An 18970-nucleotide genomic window follows, 5' to 3' on the forward strand; every position below is an offset into this window, starting at 1 on the left:
GAAAATCCCTGCATGTCCAGAACTTCAGCTGGGCCAGAGGTTGGATCCAATGAGGAGAACCTGCCTAACATTTGAATGTATTGTGTAAGCCGCCTGGAATCCCAGCTTGGGAGTGAGGCGGCCTGGGATTCTAACGATTGTACTGTATATAAGCAAAGTAGATAAATAAATAGATAGATAGCTGATGATGATGTTGATGATACTGATGCTGAGGAGGAGGGTGCAGTTGTCGATGCGGCCGGCAGGGGCCGCTGTTCGGCCAGGCTCCTCCGAAGGAGGCAAAGCGAAGCCAAGCAGAGCAAGGCAAGGCAAGAGCCCGGGCAGCTCCCTCTCGCTCCTCCCCCGGAGCCTCCTGCTCCTCTCTCTCTCTCTGTCTCTCGGAGCCCGGCACCGGCAGCACAGCAGCCCCCGGACCCTCCGCCGCCTCCTCCGCCCAGAGCATCGCCAGCCTCGGCTCCAGCAAGGCGGCGGCGGCGGCGGCGGAGGAGGAGGAGGAAGGCTCGCCCGGAGCCCCCTCTCCCTCCCGCCCGGCCCCGAGGGAGGGTCCCCGAAGGGCTCTGGGCGGGCCAAGGGCCAAGAGGGGGCCCAGGGCACCATGGATCTATTCGACTTCTTCCGAGACTGGGACTTGGACCAGCCCTGGTAAGAGCACCCCCACCCTTCCCTCCTTCCCACCCTTTTCTCCTTCCTTCCTCTCCTTTTCCTCTTCGCTTTCTTTCCTTCTCTCCCTCCTTCTTTCCCTTTCTCTGTCTGTCCTTCTTTCCTTCTCTCCCTCCTTCCTTCCTTTTCTCTGTCTTTTCTACCTTCCTTCCTTCCCTCCTTCCTTCCTTCCTTATTTCCTTCCCTCCTGCCTCCCTCCCTCCCTTTCATCCTTCCTTTCCTCCTTCCCTCCTCCTTCCCTTCTTTCACTCTTTTTCTTTCTTTCTTTCTTTCTTTCTTTCTTTCCCTCCCTCCCTCCCTCCTTCATTTCTTCCTTCCTTTCAGTCCCAAGCCCTGGCATGGGGTCTCTCCATCTGCCCAGGGCCCCCTGGCCATGCCCTCAGTGGCACCCATTCTGCCCAGCCACCTTCTTCCCTCTCTGGGTCGGTTAAAGGGGCCTCTGTGGGTCTCTGGGCAGCCAAGCCCAGGAGAACATCCGTCTTCTCTTTTCCCCCTTTCTGTCTTTCCTTGGCTCCCACTTGCCCCGATCGCCAGCTCTGCCTTTGAATAAAAAAGATCATTCATCATCATCATCATCATCATCATCATCATCATCATCATCATCATCATCATCATCGTATTATTATTATTAGATTGGCAAAGGGGTTGTGCCCCTTAGGGTTATGTCCGCTTGCTAAGCTCATAAGGCAAGCTGTGTGCAAAAGCAATGAACTTGTGCAAACCCAGTCTGCCAAATGCCTTTTTGGAAGTGTAGGTGAAGTACGAGATGCTTTGCAAAAAGAAAGCTCAGCTAATACTTGATCATCATCCTCAGAGCCATCATCAGAATGATGATGCCTTTTTTGTTATATCGCCTTCTCTTTCTGACCGGTGCCACACATGAAGACCCAAATGCCCCCAAGTCCATGTCAAAGGTGGCCCCAAGAGATGAGGGTCCCAAGGGGCATGATGGGCATCTCCTTCCTCCAAGGATGCTCGAACTTCCAAGCAGTCTTTGAGGCAGGCACAGTTGGGCAGGCAGCTCTCAAAAAGGCAATGATTTTCCTCCTTCCTTCCTTCCTTCCTTCCTTCCTTCCTTCCTTCCTCTTTCCTTCATTCTGTCATTCCTTCCTTCCTTCTCTTTTTCCCTCTTGTTTCCTTTCTTGCTTCCTTCCCTCCCTCCCTCCTTCCTTCCCTTCTTCCTTCCTTCTTTCCTTCTTTCTCTCCTTCTTTCTTCCCTCCCTCCCTCCCTCCCTTCCTTTTTGTCTTCTTTCCTCCCTTCCTTCTCTCCTTCTTTCCTCCCTCCCTTTATTCTTTCCTTCTCTCCTTCCTTCCTTCTCTCCTTCTCTCCTTCCTTCCTTCCTCCCCTCCCTCCCTTCTTTCCTTCCTTCCCACAATCCCCTGGCAATGCCAGTGGTACCCATACTGGCTGGCCACCCACTCCCCCTTGGGTCAGTTAAGTTGCAAAGGTGCCTCTGTGGCTCCTTGGGTAGCCAAGCCTAGAGGAATATTCTCTTTCAGTATTTTGGAACAATATTCTATTTGAATAGTGTAATAACCAGATTCTGTTGTACTGCATCACTTTGGCATGTTGTTAATTGTACTGTTCTTTAAACTGTAAGCTGCTCTCAGTCTCAATTTTGGGAAAAGAGCAAGATACAAATAAATGTAACAATAATAGTATTATTTATGGTATTTATACCCTGCCCTTCAGCCCTAAAGACTCTCAGTAATAATAAGAACCAAAAACCCCAATAAAGAGAGAATTAACAAGGGGGGAAAATCCTTCTCCCTTCCCCATCTCTACATTTTACTTTATTTTGCTGGTGCTAGTTTGCCTCATTTGAACAAACATCTACATACAGATGTGTGTTTTCTGCTTTCCTTTCTTTTCTGGGAGCTATTGCTCTCTGTTTCATCCTTATTTTAACTCCAAAGTCTTGGAAATATACATGCAGTGCCTCAGTAGTCTTTTATTTCAAACCCCAGCCTTTCAAATGAAAAAATTCGGCCAAATTTTTACGGATGTGCCTTTACAAAAATGTGCCAATCTGCTCAGACCTGCTCTCCTCAACTTTTAGGGAAGGGGGATTTTTTTAAAACTGGAAGTTGATGTTTGGGAAGCCTGAGTCGCATTGAAGTTGCGATTTGATGCTGTATTTAACTTGGAAAAGAGCAAGGCTTTGTTGCCCGTAAATATTTAGAATAGGATTTGCCAGGGTCTGGATTCATTTTGTGTTTGACTTTGCCAAGTGAATAAGCGAGTCCTGCCTGATGTGCGTTTTGCTGAGGAATTTAGGGAAATATCACTGTTAGTATTATTGACTGTTATTATTATTATTAGCTTGGTGAGTGGGTTGTGTCCATTAGACAGCCGTCACAAGGCAAGCGGCGGGAAAATAACCTGAATGGTGCAAACCTAATCTGCAAAATGCCTTGAAGATATAGGCAAAGTACAGCATGCTTTGCAAAGGTAGCTCGGTTTAATGTGTCGGTGTGTTAAACCATACGAGTTTACAATAACAATAATAGATTGTGTCCTTTTGCCAAGCGGCACTGTTGCCGCCTGGGCCGGGAATCCCAAATACCTGTCACGTTTTATTTTTCCGTCAATGTTTTTATACAGCCATTGAGACTCGCTCCTCAGGACTGTAAATTACTGATATCAGTATGAATCTGCAAACAGGCGTTGTGGATCTGGTGAAGTGTTTTATCAGCTCTGCGTAAACCGTCACATGGCGCCGCTTAATAACCGCGCCGTTGTTACTTAAAAGTAATAATCACAATAAAATTAGTCCTCAATTAAATATGCTGCTCCACAGTATCTTTACCCTGCCAAACTAATTTATTTTTGCAGACAGCTGATAATCGTTGTATTGCTACTCAAACAGCATTTACATACAATTTGCCTAATTTATGGTGTGGGTAACATCGTTAATTTAATAGGAGCTGTTATAACGGAGCGTGGAGGTGTCATCTAAAGAGGTGTGTGGAGGGGGGGGGGAACAACATTGAAGCATGTTGCATTGTTTATCTAGAGTTCGCCATGGGCTGCGATGTATTTTTAGCCGATCGGCACGGCAAATGTTGAAAGGATGCATTCTAGGAAAAAAGGGACACTGTTCATTTGTCTCATTTCTTCTTCTTGAGCTTTCCCCCCTCTTTTTAAAAAAGAGACACGGGGTATCAGACGGCAGTATTTTCTCTCATTTGATGGCCACCGTTAGCTTGTTTTCTCCATGTTTCTTTTTTTAAAAGGAATATTTTGGTTGCTAGGTCATTGAGATTTCCTCCTTCCCTTCCAATTGTATTGATTTGTATTTATTTCTCCATATATTCCTTGGGTTGCAGGCTGTAACAAGTAGATACGTCAATTCCATGGGTTTTGGTTTATGTTGACCTGCTCAAGGAGGTCAGGTTAAAGTTCTGTTGATATTCGCAGAATCCTGACTTCTTTGGGTGAGAACAATTTGCCATTATCTGTATGCATTGATGTGCCCCACATTCGCATCATTTCATGTATACCTTTTTATTTATTATTACTTTGAAATGCATAAGGCACATGGCTCTCTCTTTGTTTGTTGGGAATTAGTTATCAGCTGAAAGAACATGCTTTCATCCCGAAGTCAGAATTGCATAAAGAGCTTGTATTTTTTTTGTTTTTAAAAAACCTTGGTTGTTGGCAGGTTATGTGTTTGCAATTGCGATCGGACGTTTACACCTTGGAAGCGGTTCGTCTCTTGGACTTTAGCACGACTTATTCCTGAGTAAGGATATGCATACGATTTCCAGCCTGGACTAAATAGCGTGCTGTATTTTGTTGTGCATCAAGGGTTAGTTAATGAATTTACCTCTAGGAAAATTAAGTCCTGCCTGGAGGTAGGTTGCTGATATGCCTTAACAGGTTTGTGCAAATCTATGGTAAATTACGTCTGGGTGCTCCTTGGAGCATTAAGAGTCAAGTGCAACCTGAAAAAAGGTGAAGGCCTTCGCATGATTGATGGCAGTGTGTTTGTTTTAGGCTATGCATACGGCTCACATGTGTATATACGATTGGAAAGATGATATGGAGAGTTGTATGAAAGCATAAATATTTATTGTGGTGGAGATGTATATTGTAGCCTACCTGGGACAGAGAGCGTGTGGTTCCGATTTGTTTGTTTTCTCTCTGATTCACTTTGGAAATTAATATTGGCACTAGGCAGAAGTGGCGGGAACAAAACAACAACAATAAACATTTCGTGTAGAAGACACACAACTGTACAAAAGCGCCTTAGTCTCACCTGGCTAAGAGAAAGCCATCTCCTTCCTTGGCTATTATCAGCAAAGATGAATATTATATTTATGTATTAATTCTTTTCCTTTGTTACTCCATTTTACCCTTGCAACATCCTTGTTAGCGGATATATTAGACCTAGGCTGCATCTTCACTGCAGAAATGATACAGTTTGATATTATTATTATTATTATTATTATTATTATTATTATTATTATACCTCTTTAACTGTCATGGCTCCATCCTATGGAATTCCACGATTTGTAGCCTGTCGTGGCAGAAAAGTTATCTGACAGGGAAGGCTACCTTACAAAACTTTCTTGTTGTTGTTGTTGTGTGCCTTCAGGTTGTTTCCAACTTATGGCGACCCTAAGGTGAACCTATCATGGAGTTTTCTTGGCAAGTTTCTTCAGAGGAGGTTTCCTCTGAGGCTGAGAGAGTGTGACTTACCCAATGGGTTTTCATGGCTGAGCCAGGATCCGCACCCTGGTCTCTAGAGTCATAGTTCAATATTCAAACCACTATGCCATGCTGGCTCCCGCTTACAAAACTACAAATTCCCAAATTCCATAACACTGAGCTATGGCAGTTAAAGTGGTGCTAAACTGCATTATATTTGCAGTGTAGTTGCAGCCTAAGATAGGTATAAATCCTATAATTTGATATCATAATTTCATATCATCTGGAAGGCCAAAGGTTCCTTTTCCCAGGCCAAGAGACATTGGTCTCAGGGCCCACTTGAGCCAAAATTAACACACTGTCCATGACTACATCACATTGGCTATCTTGGAAAATGATACAAAAGGCTCTATATTAATTCAAAATGTTACCACTTTATTTGCAATAGCCACTTACAATTTATATCTACAGTGTATTCTATTGCTTTATAGTATTAGCATAATAGATTCCTGCCTGACTTGCTGCTTACAGAGTGAAATGTGATGGTGGCATCTGATGGTGGCATTTGAGGGCAGGGAGAGAGACTGAGAGCAAGTGATGGTAATACATCGGTGTTGAAGAAGGGACTTTCCAGTCTAATGGTCAGCAATTAAATCAAAAAGGGCAGTCATTGCAGAGAGTAAAAGGGCTTTTGGATGACAGATCTGGAGTAGAAAATCCCATGCCCATTTGGCATGTGTTTTATTAGCATAATCTGTGACATCCTATTTTTCAGGTGATGATGTGTGAATGTAGCAAACATTGCTATTCAAAGTGGGGGTCCAGGGACCGGTGCCATTGTGCAAGCCATTGACTGGCAGTCCCTAGCAAGTTTCGAGGAAAGAAAGAAACAATGGTAACAAATGGGCATATGTATGGCACTGGTTCCTGGCATATTTGTTTTAAAAAAAAAAACAGTTGCTGGTCCCCCACATGAGACAGCTTGGGAAGGACTGATATAGTGAGCTTTGTGGCTTTAAATAAAATTGAATTATGCTCCTGCTTTGGTACTGTAGCCGCTATGCCGCACGACATTTAAAAACTGCCGCTTGGTAATTCCTGAAGATGAAATGTTGAGTTTTATAACTGCCCCCAGCACTGCCATTTCCTAGAGAAACAAAAATCAGCAAAACCTTGGAAATTCCAGGATAAAAGTGTGTAGGAGTGGGCAGATCTATGCTCAGATGGCAGCGCAGGATGACAGGGACAGTGGCCATCCTACTTTACCTTCCTTTCTCTTCCTGCCTTTACTTTTATCAATTTTCTTGAGTAGGATGGGAAGAAATGGAGTAGAATGACAAGTGAGGAAATCTCCCAGAGGGTTAAGCAAGATTTGGGAACACTTTGGTGCAAAGGATGGCACCTCTGTGGACTCAATGGGAAGCCTCAGCCAAACCATATTTGGCCATGTCGACACAGAGGAAAAGGAACATTCTGCACTGACATGTTTAGATTATGTATGGGGCCAAAACAGGCAAAATACAGCTCCTGTCCATGCTTCAGGACCATTCTCCAGAGTAGAAAGAGTCCCCATTTGCTCCAAATCAGACTGTGTGTCGGTACAGGGACAAGAGGAGAAGTGTCAACAGGAGGGTGGATGGACGGAAGAGGTAACAGCAATGCCACTTTCAAGTTTTCATGGTTCCTTTGGCATATACTATGCTTTAATGGGACCAGGAGCAGGACAGGAGGAGGGAGTGTGCGGACAGTACTGCCCGGTATCAGCCTGTTGTAACTGTTGGTTGTGCAAACATTTTGTCCCCCTGCAGATCCAGAAGCCCCAATGGTAAACTGGGTTTTCCCATCAGTGTAGACACAGACTCAGTTGCAGTCCCTTAAATGGAGTTTATTCTAAGTTTATTTATTTATTTATTTATTGACGTTAAAGCCTGCCTTTCTTGCAGAGTGGGATCCAATGTGGCTATGGTTATCATTCCTCATGTTATTTGGATAAAAGAAACAAAGCGTGGAAAAATGATTCCTTTGGACTATAGCTGCCCAAATCCCAGTGGCCATGCTAGCTAGAGTTGTAAAGTATGGGGATTCTGGGAGTGACAGTTTATAAGAGGAGCATTTCCAAGCATTGCTGAAAAGACTGGCCTGCCTTGCAAGGTCCGCCGAGCCTAATTTTGGTGATTTGTTTGTATGATCATAATCCGGTGGCATGTTTACTTGAGTATAAGTGCCACCATGTTGGATGGGCCTTATTCCCAGGTAGGCTGTGTATGATGCATAGGATCAACTACTCTCCGTAGAGCACACAAAGTTATGCACTGGGGATTTGGGACTTGGGATCTGCTACAATTAAAGTTGGTCTTCTTGGTATTCAGAGAAAGCACATTTGCTCAAAAGCAAATAAAATTCAGATGGTGATGACAATGATTTTAGATAGACATCTGTGGTAGCCCAGTTACATCAGAGTCCGAGAATGGCCATTTATGCAAGGAGCTTAAACTTGCTTAAATGGTTACACAAATAGAAAGGTCAGAGGCTGCTTTGTGGCAGTGGAGCTGAGAATAGGCCATCTATGGGCCAGGTCTCTTTCGCTTTCAGTCACTCTATCTCTCCATCTCTCCAACCCAGTTTTTGCATGTGTAAAACCTATGCCACCTTGGCCTCAGTGAGGTGTCCAGTCAAACAAGATTCCTCGCCTGGGAAAGTGGAATCCTGCTCTGTTGCCAAACAAAAGTGAACTATTTCAGCAGCAGCCTCTCCTGTTGGTGAGATCTTCATCCAGACTTCTTGTCTCCCATCATGTGCTGCTGCAGAACACCTTTTCCATTGCCCTGCTTTATTCCCCTGAAGTACTGAATAGCTTGATAAACCCAAATCTGTCCCTGAAAGCTGTATCTGCTTAGTGTTTTTGATGAGCACCAGGAGAAGGTGGAGAGACCCCCCCCTTCCATTTTTGGAAGTTGGACTATATTGAAATATCGAACAAAATATACATTAGTAACACCAGCAAACAAACAAACAAAAATCCCATCTCCACTTGTTCTCTCTTAGAAAGTGTTTTTATATTGGGGATTTATGTTATGGATATCCTCAAAGGAATTGTTTAGAAACATTTTCACTTTCTTTCTAGATTTTTCCCCCTTTGTATTTTTCCTCTTCTGTTTTGCAAGGTAAAGAAATAACATGCCTGGATTCTGGTATGTGGTTGAGGGGATTGGGAAAATAAGCAGCTAGTCAAAGCAAAAAAATACCATCCGGGTTGAGGATTGGGAACGTAGGGATAAACCTTACAAATGATTACACCGTAACATACTAAATACTCCAGCCTTAAGAATCCCATTGCAGAGAATACTATGCCTAGAGTGGTACCTGATGCTGCATTGATGAAGCTGGTGAAATGTACACCTTGTTGCTTCCTGATGAGCAATCCAAAAATGTTGTGACTTTAAAGATAACAGCAGCTAAATCATGGTGAAGAACAGTCAAGCCTTCTACAAATCATTGAGCAATGAAGAAACATGGGGGTGCAGTGGGGTGGGAAAGAAGCTATGGGTTTTCTTTAGAGGTTTATGTAGATATTGTCTGTGTTCTGTGAATATATTCTCATGGAATATGCCAAAATCCCAGTGGCCATGGAATATGTATGTAAACAAGTATGTGTGAGATTGCTGGAGAGGGCTTCATATGCTCTTATATGCAAAGCATGTGCTCTTAGGAGTAGAACTCATGATCTCTGTGGACAAAGTTTCTAACTAAGGAATCTCAGGGAAGAGAAAGACATCTGATATATATCTTTCAGTCTGACATACTGATATTTTCTTGATCAAGTATGGGCCTTCCAAATGTTTTCAACCTTAGCCCCCATCAGCTCCAGCCTTAATGGCCAGTGGTAAAGGGTTATGGCAACTGTAGTTCAGTTCCAAGAAGAAGAAAAAACAGGTGCTGTAGGTTTTAATTCAGAGGAAGGAACTGGCAAAAACCACCTCTGAATATTCCCTGCTCAAGAAAACCCTATAAAATTCATGGGGTCACCTACAAGTTTATGAACAATTTGAAGGCATGTACACACACAGTCCAAGACACTGGGAATCCATCTTCTAATCTAGGTGGATTTCAATTTAGGGCATCTTCATGCATAAACTCTTTAGGGTTTGGCAATATTTATACTCAAGGTAACCAGATGTTTTCTAGAATGTTCCAAGGATGTGTTGCTGTACAACCCCAACTCTTTTACAGATGCTCAAGCTCATAGTAAAGCCTGGTCCATCTATGAGTAAGAACTTCAAGTCAATGTGATTTAGGAGTAAGGTGTCACAATGGTTAATAGAGTACTATCTCTGAGGTTGTCTAGAGCTTTGATGGTGACTTCTCTCAGCTTTGTGTGATGATGTTTTCTCTTTTGTGAGGAAAGGGTCTCTTCATGGCAGGGCTCATGGACCATGTGGACAACATATTGAATGGACAAATCCTAATCCAGTGAAGGACCTCAGATCTAAACCCTGGAGCACCACAGGAAGACAATGTCAAGAATGGGAAACAGTCTCCCCTTTTCCTCTTCATTGATTATGCCATGGAATGCCCTGGGCCTGACTCAGAGGCACAGTCAGACCCTGAAGACATGGAGGAGGCAGAGACAGGGGCAGATCTCAGGTTGCCTGGATCTGCAGTCCCAGAGGAGGCTCAGGAAGCTGCAGAAGGAGAAACAGACTCTGTGGACTCTAGGCTACAGGTGCTGGGACCTGTGGAGCAAAGACAGGTCAGGGAGTCTTTGAGGCCTTCTTCCAGACAAGAGGAGAGCTAATAGGTTTCAGCTGAGAGAAGCAGAGGCCTTTTAAAAGACCTCCAGCTGCAGAGGTTCTTTTCAGCCAACAATTAATCTTGTTGTTCCTGATTTTCCTTGCTCTTGGATCCAAGTTATCTGACCTCTGGACTTGCGTAGTGACTATGCTCTTGCCTCTGCCCAGGGACTTAGCTAGGATTTTAGGAAGGGGGGGGTCCAGACTAAGTTTCACCATTATAATGGGGCTTGGGTGCGGCGGCGGCGCAGCCGCCCACACCATTCCTTTTTCTTAGGGGGGGGGGGGGCCCGGCCCCCAACCCCCCCCCCCCCCCCGGCTACGTCCCTGCTCTGCCCTTTGCTGTGACTGACTGTCTGATACTGTGTGACCCTTGAACTGGACTATGGACTATTCCTTGTATATTCCCCTGCTGTGCTGTTCTCTGTAGAGGTAAGTAGGACAGACTAGTAGTGAGATGACCATGTGGCCTACTTTACAGAGGACAGACGTCTCTTTGAAGGCATTCTCCTTTATTTGTATATCCAGCCAATCCAAACTCTTCCAAAAGATGAAGACTCCAAAGAAGGTAGAGCAGGAGTCTTAAAGTTGCCCATCAGTGCTTACCATCTGGGTTCCACAGGCCATTTGGGCACCTTCCCCACTATGGTAAGGTGCATTTCTATTTACTTTATAGCCACTCTTTCCAAGTTTGCGTTCTGCTTATAAATAAGGGTATACATTTTTCTTACAATTTCTGACCTCTATTGCTCTTTTCTTTTTAGTGATGTATTGCCTCCTTCCTTTTTTCCCTTCCTTTTTTTGAAATGCACTAGGTGAATGGCCAACTTAGGTGTGTTACACACGCGCCGAAAGTTCGTGCTCTGCGCATACTAGGGTTAGGAAGGGGCATATTAGGGTTAGAAAGGGGCATCTATTCTAGACGCCCCTTAACCCTAGTATGCACGGAGTGTGTAGAAAATGTCGGCACCCTTCCACATGGGCGCCCCCATCTTGATGTTGTGGGTGCATAGCAATTGGACATCGCGCGCGCGTAGCATTCTGATGGCGTGTGGTGGAAGTGATGCTGTGAGTGCGTGACTAGCGCCTTGCGGTGCCGCTTCCGGGGCGCAAAAAGAAGCACCATTTTTGGGCTTCTTTTTTGCTGTGTCTGAGAACCGCGTGGTTTGGCCGCTGCGGTTCCTGGATGCAGCAATCGGGGGTGCCGGCAGACCGCCACTTTCAGGCAGTCTGTAATGCGCCTTAGTTTGGAAATAAGCTCCTTCTTGCCTTTTTCGGCCATCCAAAAAGTTTTGCTTTGCTCACTCACAGGTCTGCACTGCAAGAGTCATTGTTTTACAACCCTGGTCTTGTGGAAAGGTCTATGCTTCTGTCAGATGGGATTACCATCCCCTTTGCCTTTAGGGATCTGATGCCAGATATGTCCACTTTGGTTAGTATGAGTAAACTTGAAAATAGCTTCCACTTTCAGCTTCAAGAAGGGATTAACAAATAAAATAACTTGGAAATGTCTGCTTTTCAAAGCCGGCTGGCTAATGGTGCTTAGTAATCAAAAGAGTTGTTTAAATTGTTCTCGTGTCTCTTGGCCATGAACTCTCTGACCCTAATTATCTACAGACTAATGGAGATATCTTAAGATAAAAGGATGACATTAAAAGGGTGGAGGGGGGAAAAGAGAGAGAAAACAAATTCCTTGTCAGCAGGGATTTGAAGTCCGCTTCAGATAACTTCTAATGATTTCACTGCTTTCAGTTGGAGAGGTCTTAAGGAGAAGTGAGTTCCACTGGGCTCAGTCAAGCTTATTCCCTAATGTAGACTATATGCCTTACAAGTGTAGAAATCTTGTTGCAAGAAGTGCTTGTCTGGAATCAAATGGGTTAGTCCCAACTGGAGGAGAACCACGGCTACAGTTGTGAAATGGTCAGTCAACACATAGGTAAATCCCATATGCTTCTATGGGTCTACTCTGGTTGAGACTCTGAATAGAATTTAGGCTGACATCCCTGGATCTGGTTCAAGCAAGCATCTGGTTGCTTACCTGTGACAGTTTGGTGTGATTCTAGTTTGTCTATTTATTTATTACATTTATATTGCAGCTTTTTCCCAATATACCGAAAAGGGCTTATAACAAGTGAAAATAAAATAGCTAGAGAAATATGTAGAGCATGGTGTAGTGGTTTGAGTGTTGGGCTATGGCTCTGGAGACCAGGCTTTGAGTCTAAGGCCCCATACAGACAGGCCAAAATAAAGTGCTTCAGGTCACTCTGGAGTTATGCTGTTTAAATGTTGCATGCATTCTAAGACTCCAGAAGCTGCACCAAAGCCATGATCCAATCCTAAGGACTGGAGCACAGCTTTGGCACAGCTTCCAGACTCTTAGGACACATGTATTATTTAAACAGCATATCTCCAAACTGACCTGAAGCAGCTTTATTTTGGCTTGTCTGTATCAGGCCTAAGATTCAGTGATTGAGTCGGCCATGTAAACCCACTGGGTGAACTTGGGCAAGTCACACACTCTCAGCCTCAGATGGAGGCAAAGGCAACTTCCCCTCTGAATAAATCTTGCCAAGAAAACCCCATGGCAGCTTGACCACCAGAATCCCCTACCAATCTTGCATGAACAGCAAAACAGAGAGGACAGCGAATAGCAGCTAACTCTGCTTCATCAGATACCCCCAGCATGTGTGTGTTTGGGTTTGTTTGTTGTTTTTTTAAGCATAGATCTATACATTTGATATCCAAAATGGATATCATGACAAATGTGGAGGATGCATTTTGGGAGAAGCATTCAGGTGGTCTCTAAAAGTTTCAAAATGTTTTCATTGACTTCTGGAAGGTTTACCTTGGCTGGCTGTTTCATTTCACACGTGCCTATGGTTAGTTTGGAAGAAAAGGTTTGCTGAAACATGTTGAATTGCTCTTCCCTTTTGTAACGTAAGTGCCTATCTTTAATCTTACTGTGTTATTTCTGCTTCTGGTACCAAATTTTCTGTTAAAGGCGTAGTGCCCAGGAGCACATTTATTTCATTAAATGAAATATACTTGTAATAAAAAGATATTTAAAAGCAGTGCAATTGAAAACAGTAGCATACCCTACTAAATGCCCTGGAAAAGGCCTGTCAGAGTAAAACAGTCTTTACTTGTTGAGGGACAATAAGAAAGGGGCCATACTCGGCTCCCTAGGAATGGAGGTCCTGAGCCTGGAAGTGGCCACCAAGAATCATAGAATAATAGAGTTGGAAGAGACCACAAGGGCCATCCAGTCCAACCCTCAAATCAAAGCATCCCTGACAGATGGCCATCCAGTCTGCTTAAAGACCTCCAAGGAAGGAACTCCACTACACTCCGAGGAAGGAGTGTGTTCCACTGTCAAATAGCCCTTACTGTCAGGAAGTTTCCTCCTAATGTTGAGGTGGAATCTCTTTTCCTGCAGCTTGGATCCCATTGCCCTGGTGGCACAGTGGTTTTAAATGCGTACTGCACCACTCACTCAAAACCACAAGGTTGCGAGTTCAAGACCAGCAAAAGGGCCCAAGCTCGACTCAGGCTTGCATCCTTCCGAGGTCGCTAGAAATGAGTACCCAGACTGTGGGGACAAAAATTAGCTTACTTGCTAATTAGCTTACTTGCTGTTCACCGCTATGATCTTTGGAATAGCGGTATATAAATAAAACATATTATTATTATTATTATTGTTCCTGGTCCTGTTCTCTGAAGCAGCAGAAAACAAGCTTGTTCCCTCTTCAATATGACACTCCTTCAAACAGGGCTATCAAGAAGGTCCTATCTTTCATTCCCACCAGATCCAGATGTATCTTCAGAACTGATGGGAATGAAAGAAGGATCTCCTCAAGATTTTAGGGCCTGGACAGATTCATATCAACATATATTGCTAGTGTAAACAAGTATGGGAAGGTGTTCTGCATTTTCTTTTTGCAAACATATTTTCAAGGATGAGATTGAGCATGCCTGTTAGGTAGGATCTGAGGAGTTGCCTTATATTCTTTTGTTTGAAGAATCATTGTTTGAAGAACCATTGTTTAAGAGATAACACATGCTTTGTGCCTTGAAGGTTAGATTCCATCCTTGGCTCTTGCAGTTCAAAAGTAGCAGGTCTATGAATGGCATCTGCCTGAGACCTTGGGAAGCTGAAGCTCAATAGGCCTAAGCAGATTTAGTATGAAGCAGTTCCATATGTTACTTGATGTCCTGATGGTTGAGTCATTCATGAATACTTTGTGTCTCACACTTCTTTTAAAACACACACACATTTTTGCCTTATTGTTTGATGGCGAACACACTCTCAGTTTAGAGAGATGGCTATGTTAGTCTGGAATATCACTATGCAAAGAGATCTTGTAGCACCTTTGAGGTTAACTATGTGAAAGACTTTGTAGTATATGCTTTCACCCATTGGGTTTCATGGCAGAGCTGGGAATTGAACTCTTGTCTCCAGTGTTGTAATACAGAGGGATAAATGGGCAAGCATGTAGTAGGGTTTCTGTATATATCTGTTTTTCTGAATCTTCAGTAAAGGATGGAGGGATTGGTGGGAGGATGTAGCTATGGGGAAATCTGCATCTCCAATGAAATTTTCCTTCACTCCCACTAACAATAACAACAACAACAACAACAACAACAATTATTTATATCCCACCCCTCTGACCATGACAATCGAGGCGGTTCTAATGTTGCAGAGAGTGAGGCACTGGAGAATCATTCACAGCTAGAAATCTTCTATTTGTTGTGTTGGCATTCCCTGTCCATATTTGCCTTTTCACTGGATGCCTCAACTGTATTTCTAGCTGCTCAGCTGAAGTGTTAATCGTCACAATGATAGAAATTTAGGGACTGGAGGAAAATTTCAAGGGGCATGCTCTCATTTTGTCATACATAGAAACACACACGTAGCAACACCTCCTGGATTGGTAAAGCTATGGGTGGGGGAGAGTCTGAGGAAGGCAGAGTGAATTTTAAATGTAGATTAGGAGTAAGCGTTGACAGGCAAGGCAGCATTACCTCTGTTGATTAATTTATAAGGATATTGGTCAATGATTTTAACCAACAGCTATGTGCAGCGGAATCCTAATGGGATCTGTCTGTTAAGATTATATAAAAGAGAGTGTTTGATTTATTTCATTGGGGCATTTTCCCCTCTTCTTCTTTATTCTAGAGCTCCACTTTAACTTCATACAAATAATGCATTAGTCACACTGGATAGAATGGCATATTGAATAAAGTTGTGATTTTGTCTGCCTCTCATAATCTGATTTAGCAAAGGATTAAATCTGTTTGAGTAGTTTATTCATATCATAAAAAAGGAGATTGTTGGCTGAATGAAATCTTTTACATCTGCCACTTTCGATCTCATTAGGAAAGACAGTAATACAAAGCCCTTCGTTTCTGGATATGTATTCCCCCTGGCCCTATTCCCTTGGTGTTTTCGAGGATAGGGTTTTTCCCCACCCCTACAACTCTGTATATATTTGTGTACTAGATTAAGGGCAGATTAACCATGGAGTTGAAGGCTGCTTCTGATGCTGTAAAACATCTAGTTATGGAGGTCCAGGTGGCTTCCTCTTTGAAATCAATGTTCCTGCCTTCTTGATCTGCTTGGAAGGGTCTGGAATGATATCTAGTGGTCACTATGCTGTTTAAATGATGCATGTGTACTAAGAGTCTGAAAGTTGCACCAAAACTGTGCTGCAGTCCTTAGGACTGGATCGTGGCTTTGGTGCGGCTTCTGGACTCTTAGGACGCATGCATCATTTAAACAGCATACCTCCAAAGTGACCCGAAGCAGCTTTATTTTGGCCTGTCTGTATGGGACCTATGATAAACAAAATGCAAGGCAAAGGTGTTGTAGAGGAAACCAAAAGTGCACTGTGCGAGGCATTAGGATGACATGCACTCATTGTCCTGTTATGCCAATAATCCACTGAGATGGATCCCCAATCAGTTAGACATATAAGAAATCAATGACCAGAATGAGCATTATTAATTAATTTGTTTGGATGCGTACATTGGATAGGAGTGCTTTTAAATTAGAAGCATGTGTCCAGTAAACTTATATGTGTTATTGGTCGGGTGAGCTAAAATGCATGTAGACCAGAAGGGGTTTTGTCTATTAAAACCTCTGTAGAATTCAGCTGAGAGACCTTGGTACAGGCTGGCAAGGTGCCATCATTGCCCTAGAGCATTTCCAATGTTGTTTCTCTGTTGAGAGGAACAGCTGATTGAAGACATGAATTGTAGTGGAGGGGTTTGCTTTGGGTAGAGTTGTTGTTGTGTGCCTTCAGGTTAGGGCGATCCTAAGGAGAACCTATCATGGGAGTTTTCTTGGGGTTTGCCATTGCCATCCTCTGAGGCCAAGAGAGTGTGATTTGTCTAGGGTCAGTGGGTTTCCATGGCCGAGTTAAGCTTTGAACCCTGATCGCCAGTGTCATAGTCCAACATTCAACCCGTGATACTTGACTATTTAACATCTGCAGAATTTGCTTATTCCTTAATAAATTTGTCATTCCTTTCAGCCACTGGTATATTTATTGTGTCCTAAAAAAGAGTCCCATTGGGTTTTGAAATCTCTTTTGCACTACATAGTTATAGCACTTCAATAGCACAATGCCATGTTTCCATCCTGTGAAATCCTGGGATTTGTAGTTTGTTGTAGTCCTGGCAGAAAATTCTAAGTATCTCACAAAACTAGAAAGCTTATGATTCCATAAGGCTGGAGCCATGACAGTTAGACAGAACTGGATAGTGTGCTAGAATTGGATAGTGCAGAGGAGACCCTAGGATGTTTTTTACAATGTACAGCCGTAGCTATTTGATACAGCTTTAACTGTCATGGCTCCAGCCATAGCTACAGGGAGAGTGGCAAAATGAGTGCATCGACGTTTTCCTGGACTCCACAAATTTCGAGCACTGCAGAGAGTGAGGCACTGAGAAGAGTTTATATCTACAATGCTGCCACCTCTGTTGTTCAATATCAGTGTTGAGGTTTCCCTGACAGGAAATAAAGTCCTAAATCCTAGCGTTAATTCTAACTAGAATAAACTTGTTGAATCGGTGCAACTTACAGACTGACTTGGCTGAAACACCACAGTAGCTGAGTATTTTTTAAAACAGGCAATTAAAATGCTCATAGACAAAGAATTCCCTTTTTCTGTCTTGAAGGGAAACAGTGTCTGAAACCAACCTGAATGGGCACAATGAGAAGTTTATCAGTGCATGACCCATAAAATCCTTCAAGTGATCTGTGGAAGGAGGCTGCTCTGTAAGTCTGCTTCTTGTCTTATTAAATGATCCAGCTCAAGTGGCTGTGTGCAGCAGTCAGAGGGCGAGTAGAAGAGTAAGAAAGATCAAGTTGAAGTTGCCCATGATAACACCGTCTTCGCACACTTTTTGGTGACACCAGGCTTGCCATCTCTCTTAATAAGTGAGCTTATTACGGAAGGGTTGACAGGGCGCATGCTGTTTGTCTGAGCAAGATGTAATTTCCAGTTAAACAAGGAAGAGTTCAATTTAATAGTCTTGGGAGTTATTGGTTGGCCTCCTTCAGCAAGAGTCAACTTGTCATATTAATGGTCATCTTTATTGGAATGCATGTTTGAATAGTTACCGATGTGATATGGCTCTGAATAGGTCTGATGGCCAGTTCAAGCCATCTCTGATGTACAAGTTCCATCACCGATTAACTTGTGGACAGTCTAATTAATCCATGTAAATTAGCACAAATCCCCTCCCTGAATCTAACACATAAAAACAATACTTTTGAAGAAACAACTCCAATAAAGGTGATTTAAAAAATATAATGGCATTACAACAACATGGAAGCTTCTTGAGAAATTCAGTCTTGACAAGGGTGATGGCCTCGCAGAGGACAGAGGCAACTGAATCTCAAAGGAGCTTTCTTTTTGTATTGCTAATAGAATTAAATTTCTATTTCCTGGACTTTATGACTCTTTGTCTTCCAGAACACACATGGCCTACATGAAATCTCCTTCCATGCCATCTCAATTGAGAAAAACAACTTGATAAAATGTAGGCCTGAGACTCTAACATTGTCATATTTTTCTTTCTCCTGTATGATTTTCAACACCTTCGCCCAATTGAGAAGCCAATGGAGCTTCGTGCAACATGTATTTTGTGCATTTTGGTTGTCTTGATATAGGTATCATTGTTTTGTGGATTTTGGGTGTTATTGTGCTTTGCCGTATGGCCAACACGGCTACCTCAGATAAGCTTTCTGGGTTCAGGCTGCTCAGAAGTATTTCTAGCAGATTTGCTCAAGAAATTGTGCAGGGCTTCAGCCTGCTCAGAAGGGGCTTAGTGGCAAAGCAGACTAACTCCGAGAGGAGTTAGTTGAAGAGTAGCAACAATGCTTGCATTTGATAGAGTTGAGCCTCTGAATGCACCCCCTTCCTGTCCTATTGTCAAAATGTGTATAGATTGAGGGTGGGGAGGGAAGGACAGAGGGACCCATTGGCTTTGATTTCAGTATGGTGGTGACTCTACTCTGCAATTTAGTCCAGAGGTATTGAAGGTGCTAACGCTATAACCAAAATAGATTCTTCAACTTGGATAGTGCTTGGCAAGGTTAAGACTAACACAGAGCCCTATTGGTGCTAGATTCACTCATCTCCACTGAGTGAGGGCATTGGAAGGTGCTTTATGGTAGAGCAGACCATTTGTTCATGTAACTAATGTTGTTTACTCTGATGAGTGGCAGCCTTCCAAGCAGGACATACTTCTCATGCTTCACTGGCCATAGTACAGTGATAGAGCACATACTCTATATCAGAGATTTCCAAATGTTTTGGAGTTCAGCTTCTAGAAGCCCCAGCAAACTTGGTCAACAGTC

General features: G+C 43.4%; 1 protein-coding gene across 6 annotated transcripts in view; it reads left to right on the top strand.

Annotated features, from left to right (window-relative positions):
- Positions 1-343: 343 nt before the first annotated feature.
- The window catches only part of AFF2 (AF4/FMR2 family member 2), a 436989-nt gene continuing 418362 nt past the window's right edge, over positions 344-18970 (top strand). For all 6 annotated transcript variants that reach the window (XM_042478423.1, XM_042478422.1, XM_042478420.1 and 3 more), the window contains exon 1: positions 344-642. In XM_042478423.1, the coding sequence (XP_042334357.1) occupies positions 596-642 (47 nt within the window). In that variant the 5' untranslated portion in view covers positions 344-595. The remainder of the gene's footprint in view (positions 643-18970) is intronic.

This window comes from Sceloporus undulatus, chromosome 7, assembly GCF_019175285.1.
Source record: "Sceloporus undulatus isolate JIND9_A2432 ecotype Alabama chromosome 7, SceUnd_v1.1, whole genome shotgun sequence".
NCBI lineage: Eukaryota > Metazoa > Chordata > Lepidosauria > Squamata > Phrynosomatidae > Sceloporus > Sceloporus undulatus.